Source organism: Lissotriton helveticus, chromosome 4_2 (assembly GCF_964261635.1).
Source record: "Lissotriton helveticus chromosome 4_2, aLisHel1.1, whole genome shotgun sequence".
NCBI classification, from domain to species: domain Eukaryota; kingdom Metazoa; phylum Chordata; class Amphibia; order Caudata; family Salamandridae; genus Lissotriton; species Lissotriton helveticus.
In genome coordinates this window covers 87,306,322-87,314,172 of record NC_136064.1, presented here as the reverse complement: position 1 = coordinate 87,314,172, position 7,851 = coordinate 87,306,322, and the positions used below count along the sequence as shown (strand labels likewise).

Below are 7,851 nucleotides of genomic sequence, written 5' to 3'. Positions count from 1 at the left end.
GCTCCGGTTGGACCCCTACAAAGTTTCACGTTTTCTTCCCTCGGCGTCGCTCGTGTCCCCTTCCCTCAGCGTCTCTCGTGTTCCCTTCTCTAGGTCAATGAGTGTCCACCCCTCTGCCTAAGGCTCTCTCCAGCTCCTTCCCCTGCCTGTCTCTCCATCCTCCGCTCTCTCTCACGGGTAGCGCTCATCTCTTCGGTGTCGTTTCCTCTCACTCACTCTCCGGTCCCAGCCCCTAACTTTCCTCTCCAGTAAGTCTCCGCTGCCCCGTCCTTCGCTCCAGTGCCCCACCCTCTTAACCCCACGTCCCTCCCTTATCTCCTCCCCGCGGTCTCCTCCCCTCTCCCTATCTCTCCCACCCCTGGCGTCCCGGCTCCCAGGCTCTCCCAGCAGTATCTCCACGGCTGTCGGCTCTGCGGCATGGGGCAGTAGCTGCTGGTTGAAGCAGACCCCGGAGAGCCCCCCCCCTGCTTCCCGGTGCCATGACCCCCAGGGCCCCCGACCCGCCCCCGGGGCCTCCAGCCGGCGGAGGGCGCCTGCTGCTGGGCTTCCTGGCGCTATCTCTGGCGCTGCACCTCGTCACCCTCGGGGGCTACCTCCAGCTGCGGGCAGAGCTCCGGCGGGAGCTGAGCAGCGGGGGCCCGCACACAGCAGCCCCCCAGCAGCGGGACCCTGGCGACAGCGAGCGGCGCCGCCGTCAGGTGAGTTCCTGCAGCCACCTCTGGGGCGCGTGAGCAGTGCAGGGCTGGTTGGTGCATCTATCTCAGAGACGTGAGAGGGCATGGGCAAGTGGGCTCAGGGGCCCTGATGGAGTCAGCTCTGCTCTTCAGTCTGACCCTGATGACCTATCATTATTCTTGCAAAATGATTTAAATATTGCTTTTGTTTATTTTTAACGTGGAGAGTATTTTACAGACTTTTGCAGCATGTCTGTTTGTTTAATGCAACATCCATAAAAGTTTCTTCTAGAATCTAGATCAAAATAGGACCTCACATGTGAGAAATGGAAGGGCGTCACAGAGATCACTTGCAGTAACATTAGTGAGCTGCTGTTAAGTAACAATATTTACAAAAAAAGTAATTAATTTTAAATATTAGATGTAACACATTTAGAATTTGGACAGGTGTGTCTGCGCTCTAAGTGGCCTGGCCAAAGAGGGCACGAAAGAGCTGAAACTGGATCATAAATTCAAAGCTGTTCCAAACAGGGGCCCCTAAAATACATTTGGCCCAGGGCCCCAAACTCCTTAGATGTCTCTGCTTTCACTAGGGCCAGGATAGGGGGCCCATCGCCACTTCCCTTGGGGTATGGGGCTGTGCAGCCATCGCAGGGGTTCTGGCCCAGCTGCCGCCTCTGTCCAGCGGGTGGTCTCTGGTGTGCGGGGCAGTGACCAGTCATTTCTAGGGTCCTTCACGGTGTGGGAGGGGCGCTGCTGAATGTGACGCCGCCGATGGCTTGTGTGATCGTGGGCAGCCCCCAGATGTCCCACGCTGGAGGTGAGCACTGAGGAGGCCGGCGCAGCACAAGAGGTTCGGTCGGACAGACGTACTGTGTAGGATGGTGCTGAGAGGCAGACGTGAGCTCTCTGGGACAGCGAATATGCCATAGTACAGAGGGAAATGTACAATATATGACGATCCTTGGGGGCAGATGTTTCAGTGCGGCATTCCCTTCAAACCCTGGCGTTTCAGTACAGAAACGTCTAAGCTGAGCACGTTTCGTCCAGGAGGGTGTACTGGGGATGCCACATCATGAAAGGGCAGGGGGTGCAGAGCAGTGAGTCTGCAAGAGGTGGGTGTTAGGTACATCACCATAGACAGGTCCATAAGCTACAGAAGTCCCGGGACAGGGATACTATGGGGAGAATGTCACAGGACTGCCTTTCGGCGACAGGCACTCCATGTACAAGAGGGTCCCTGGGTAACATTTCCGAGCACATGGGGCTTTCAGTAGGAAAGGGGCCGAGCGCGGGTTACTTGGGGACACATTTCATCGTGCAGGTGGGCCACACCTTCAAGGCCGAGGGGCAGATGCGGGGCGTGTGCAGCACAGAAGGATACTCCAAGGGTAGCACCGTGCGAGAAGGGGAGATGTCACTGTACGAGGAGAGCCTCAAGAGGGCGATGTCTCTGCAGGGGGTCAGTGTGCGAGGGTTAATAAAGTGGAATGTTACAGAGTAGGGGGCATGGGACCATACGCGGTGCCACTCAAAGGACAGATACCAGGGAGGGTGGGTGTTCCAGAAAGAGTGCTCCTGCAGTAGCAAACACGGAGCCCTGTACTCGTCCAGAGACATACGTCGTGCAGACTCTTTGCTAGCCCTGTTCTAGCGCTTTGCTCCAGCAGGGACAGACACCCAGCCCTGTTCTAGCTCTTTGCTCCTGCAGGGACAGACACCCAGCCCTGTTCTAGCTCTTTGACCCTGCAGGGACAGACGCCGAGCCATGTTCTAGCTCTTTGACCCTGCAGGGACAGACACCGAGCCCTGTTCTAGCTCTTTGCTCCTGCAGGGACAGACACCCAGCCCTGTTCTAGCTCTTTGCTCCTGCAAGGACAGACACCCAGCCCTGTCTAGCTCTGTGCTTCAGCAGGGACAGACGCCGAGCCATGTTCTAGCTCTTTGCTCCAGCAGGGACAGACACCCAGCCCTGTTCTAGCTCTGTGCTTCAGCAGGGACAGACGCCGAGCCATGTTCTAGCTCTTTGACCCTGCAGGGACAGACACCGAGCCCTGTTCTAGCTCTTTGCTCCTGCAGGGACAGACACCCAGCCCTGTTCTAGCTCTTTGCTCCTGCAAGGACAGACACCCAGCCCTGTTCTAGCTCTTTGACCCTGCAGGAACAGACACCGATCCCTGTTCTAGCTCTTTGCCCCAGCAGGGACAGACGCCGAGCCATGTTCTAGCTCTTTGCCCCAGCAGGGACAGATGCCGAGCCCTGTTCTAGCTCTTTGCCCCAGCAGGGACAGACGCCGAGCCCTGTTCTAGCTCTTTGCCCCTGCAGGGACAGACGCCGAGCCCTGTTCTAGCTCTTTGCCCCAGCAGGGACAGACGCCGAGCCCTGTTCTAGCTCTTTGCCCCAGCAGGGACAGACGCCGAGCCCTGTTCTAGCTCTTTGCCCCAGCAGGGACAGACGCCGAGCCCTGTTCTAGCTCTTTGCCCCAGCAGGGACAGACGCCGAGCCCTGTTCTAGCTCTTTGCCCCAGCAGGGACAGACGCCGAGCCCTGTTCTAGCTCTTTGCCCCAGCAGGGACAGACGCCGAGCCCTGTTCTAGCTCCTTGCCCCAGCAGGGACAGACGCCGAGCCCTGTTCTAGCTCTTTGCCCCAGCAGGGACAGACGCCGAGCCCTGTTCTAGCTCTTTGCCCCAGCAGGGACAGACGCCGATCCCTGTTCTAGCTCTTTGCCCCAGCAGGGACAGACGCCCAGCCCTGTTCTCGCTCTTTGCCCCTGCAGGGACAGACGCCGAGCCCTGTTCTAGCTCTTTGCCCCAGCAGGGACAGACGCTGTGCCCTGTTCTAGCTCTTTGCTCCTGCAGGGACAGACACCCAGCCCTGTTCTAGCTCTTTGCCCCCGCAGGGACAGACGCCGAGCCCTGTTCTAGCTCTTTGCTCCTGCAGGGACAGACGCCGAGCCATATTCTAGCTACATACTCCTGCAGTGACAGACACCGAGCCCTGTTCTAGCTCTTTGCTCCAGCAGGGACAGACGCCGAGCCCTGTTCTAGCACTTTGCCCCAGCAGGGACAGACGCCGAGCCCTGTTCTAGCTCTTTGGCCCAGCAGGGACAGACGCCAAGCCATGTTCTAGCTCTTTGCCCCAGCAGGAACAGACGCCGAGCCCTGTTCTAGCTCTTTGCTCCTGCAGGGACAGACGCCGAGCCCTGTTCTAGCTCTTTGCTCCTGCAGGGACAGACGCCGAGCCCTGTTCTAGCTCTTTGGCCCAGCAGGGACAGACGCCAAGCCATGTTCTAGCTCTTTGCCCCAGCAGGAACAGACGCCGAGCCCTGTTCTAGCTCTTTGCTCCTGCAGGGACAGACGCCGAGCCCTGTTCTAGCTCTTTGCTCCTGCAGGGACAGACGCCGAGCCATGTTCTAGCTCTTTGCTCCAGAAGGGACAGAAGTCGAGCCATGTTCTAGCTCTTTGCTCCTGCAGAGACAGACACCCAGCCCTGTTCTAGCTCTTTGGCCCAGCAGTGACAGACGCCAAGCCATGTTCTAGCACTTTGCCCCTGCAGGGACAGACACCGAGCTCTGTTCTAGCTCTTTGCCCCTGCAGGGACAGACACCAAGCCCTGTTCTAGCTCTTTGCCCCTGCAGGGACAGACACCGAGCCCTGTTCTAGCTCTTTGCCCCTGCAGGGACAGACACCGAGCCCTGTTCTAGCTCTTTGCCCCTGCAGGGACAGACACCGAGCCCTGTTCTAGCTCTTTGCCCCTGCAGGGACAGACACCGAGCCCTGTTCTAGCTCTTTGCCCCTGCAGGGACACACACCGAGCCCTGTTCTCGCTCTTTGCCCCTGCAGGGACACACACCGAGCCCTGTTCTATCTCTTTGCCCCTGCAGGGAAAGACACCGAGCCCTGTTCTAGCTCTTTGCCCCAGCAGGGACAGACGCCTAGCCATGTTCTAGCTCTTTGCTCTAGCTCTTTGCCCCTGCAGGGACAGACACCGAACCCTGTTCTAGCTCTTTGCCCCTGCAGGGACAGACACCGAGCCCTGTTCTAGCTCTTTGCTCCAGCAGGGACAGACGCCGAGCCATGTTCTAGCTCTTTGCCCCTGCAGAGACAGACGCCGAGCCCTGTTCTAGCTCTTTGCCCCAGCAGGGACAGACGCCTAGCCATGTTCTAGCTCTTTGCTCAAGCTCTTTGGCCCAGCAGGGACAGACACCAAGCCCTGTTCTAGCTCTTTGGCCCAGCAGGGAGAGACGCCGAGTCATGTTCTAGCTCTTTGCTCCAGCAGGGACAGACGCCGAGCCATGTTCTAGCTCTATACTCCTGCAGGGACAGACACCGAGCCCTGTTCTAGCTCTTTGCTCTAGCAGGGACAGACACCGAGCCCTGTTCTAGCTCTTTGCCCCAGCAGGGACAGGCACCGAGCCCAGTTCTAGCTCTTTGCCCCAGCAGGGACAGACACTGAGCCCTGTTATAGCACTTTGCTCCAGCAGGGACAGACGCCGAGCCCTGTTCTAGCTCTTTGCTCCAGCAGGGACAGACGCTGAGCCATGTTCTAGCTCTTTGCTCCTGCAGGGACAGACACCGAGCCCTGTTCTAGCTCTTTGCCCCTGCAGGGACAGACACCGAGCCCTGTTCTATCTCTTTGCCTCTGCAGGGAAATACACAGAGCCCTGTTCTAGCTCTTTGCCCCAGCAGGGACAGACGCCGAGCCATGTTCTAGCTCTTTGCTCTAGCTCTTTGCCCCTGCAGGGACAGACACCGAGCCCTGTTCTAGCTCTTTGCTCCTGCAGGAACAGACACCAAGCCCTGTTCTAGCTCTTTGCCCCTGCAGGGACAGACGCCGAGCCCTGTTCTATCTCTTTGCCCCTGCAGGGACACACCGAGCCCTATTCTATCTCTTTGCCCCTGCAGAGACAGACGCCGAGCCCTGTTCTAGCAGTTTGCTCCAACAGGGACAGACGCCGAGCCCTGTTCTAGCAGTTTGCTCCAACAGGGACAGACGCCGAGCCCTGTTCTAGCTCTTTGCCCCTGCAGGGACAGACGCCGAGCCCTGTTCTAGCTCTTTGCCCCTGCAGGGACAGACGCCGAGCCCTGTTCTAGCTCTTTGCCCCAGCAGGGACAGACGCCGAGCCCTGTTCTAGCTCTTTGCCCCAGCAGGGACAGACGCCGAGCCCTGTTCTAGCTCTTTGCCCCAGCAGGGACAGACGCCGAGCCCTGTTCTAGCTCTTTGCCCCAGCAGGGACAGACGCCGAGCCCTGTTCTAGCTCTTTGCCCCTGCAGGGACAGACGCCGAGCTCTGTTCTAGCTCTTTGCCCCTGCAGGGACAGACGCCGAGCCCTGTTCTAGCTCTTTGCCCCTGCAGGGACAGACGCCGAGCCCTGTTCTAGCTCTTTGCCCCAGCAGGGACAGAGGCCGAGCCCTGTTCTAGCTCTTTGCCCCAGCAGGGACAGAGGCCGAGCCCTGTTCTAGCTCTTTGCCCCAGCAGGGACAGACGCCGAGCCCTGTTCTAGCTCTTTGCCCCAGCAGGGACAGACGCCGAGCCCTGTTTTAGCTCTTTGCCCCAGCAGGGACAGACGCCGAGCCCTGTTCTACCTCTTTACCCCTGCAGGGACAGACGCCGAGCCCTGTTCTAGCTCTTTGCCCCAGCAGGGACAGACGCCGAGCCCTGTTCTAGCTCTTTGCCCCAGCAGGGACAGACGCCGAGCCCTGTTCTAGCTCTTTGCCCCAGCAGGGACAGACGCCGAGCCCTGTTCTAGCTCTTTGCCCCAGCAGGGACAGACGCCGAGCCCTGTTCTAGCTCTTTGCCCCAGCAGGGACAGACGCCGAGCCCTGTTCTAGCTCTTTGCCCCAGCAGGGACAGACGCCGAGCCCTGTTCTAGCTCTTTGCCCCAGCAGGGACAGACGCCGAGCCCTGTTCTAGCTCTTTGCCCCAGCAGGGACAGACGCCGAGCCCTGTTCTAGCTCTTTGCCCCAGCAGGGACAGACGCCGAGCCCTGTTCTAGCTCTTTACCCCTGCAGGGACAGACGCCGAGCTCTGTTCTAGCTCTTTGCCCCTGCAGGGACAGACGCCGAGCCCTGTTCTAGCTCTTTGCCCCTGCAGGGACAGACGCCGAGCCCTGTTCTAGCTCTTTGCCCCAGCAGGGACAGAGGCCGAGCCCTGTTCTAGCTCTTTGCCCCAGCAGGGACAGACGCCGAGCCCTGTTCTAGCTCTTTGCCCCAGCAGGGACAGACGCCGAGCCCTGTTTTAGCTCTTTGCCCCAGCAGGGACAGACGCCGAGCCCTGTTCTACCTCTTTACCCCAGCAGTGACAGACGCCAAGCCATGTTCTAGCACTTTGCCCCTGCAGGGACAGACACCGAGCTCTGTTCTAGCTCTTTGCCCCTGCAGGGACAGACACCAAGCCCTGTTCTAGCTCTTTGCCCCTGCAGGGACAGACACCGAGCCCTGTTCTAGCTCTTTGCCCCTGCAGGGACAGACACCGAGCCCTGTTCTAGCTCTTTGCCCCTGCAGGGACAGACACCGAGCCCTGTTCTAGCTCTTTGCCCCTGCAGGGACACACACCGAGCCCTGTTCTCGCTCTTTGCCCCTGCAGGGACACACACCGAGCCCTGTTCTATCTCTTTGCCCCTGCAGGGAAAGACACCGAGCCCTGTTCTAGCTCTTTGCCCCAGCAGGGACAGACGCCGAGCCATGTTCTAGCTCTTTGCTCTAGCTCTTTGCCCCTGCAGGGACAGACACCGAACCCTGTTCTAGCTCTTTGCCCCTGCAGGGACAGACACCGAGCCCTGTTCTAGCTCTTTGCTCCAGCAGGGACAGACGCCGAGCCATGTTCTAGCTCTTTGCCCCTGCAGAGACAGACGCCGAGCCCTGTTCTAGCTCTTTGCCCCAGCAGGGACAGACGCCTAGCCATGTTCTAGCTCTTTGCTCAAGCTCTTTGGCCCAGCAGGGACAGACACCAAGCCCTGTTCTAGCTCTTTGGCCCAGCAGGGAGAGACGCCGAGTCATGTTCTAGCTCTTTGCTCCAGCAGGGACAGACGCCGAGCCATGTTCTAGCTCTATACTCCTGCAGGGACAGACACCGAGCCCTGTTCTAGCTCTTTGCTCTAGCAGGGACAGACACCGAGCCCTGTTCTAGCTCTTTGCCCCAGCAGGGACAGGCACCGAGCCCAGTTCTAGCTCTTTGC

General features: G+C 59.3%; 1 protein-coding gene and 1 long non-coding RNA gene across 16 annotated transcripts in view; one reads left to right on the top strand and one right to left on the bottom strand.

The window, feature by feature from the left end:
• The window catches only part of LOC144752207 (uncharacterized), a 240,893-nt gene that overhangs the window by 71,199 nt on the left and 161,843 nt on the right, over positions 1 to 7,851 (bottom strand). The gene's annotated exons all lie outside the window — the stretch shown is intronic.
• EDA (ectodysplasin A) overlaps positions 297 to 7,851 on the top strand; it is a 1,521,038-nt gene continuing 1,513,483 nt past the window's right edge. For 5 of the 15 annotated variants that reach the window (XR_013594049.1, XR_013594048.1, XM_078640163.1 and 2 more), the window contains exon 1: positions 298 to 698. Coding sequence is in view for 10 of the 15 variants with exons in the window: in XM_078640163.1 (XP_078496289.1) it covers positions 480 to 698 (219 nt within the window). In the remaining 5 variants the exon portion in view is untranslated. Of the gene's footprint in view, positions 699 to 7,851 lie in introns of all 15 variants that reach the window. The other 10 variants (XR_013594046.1, XR_013594047.1, XR_013594045.1 and 7 more) reach the window with 6 other exon arrangements.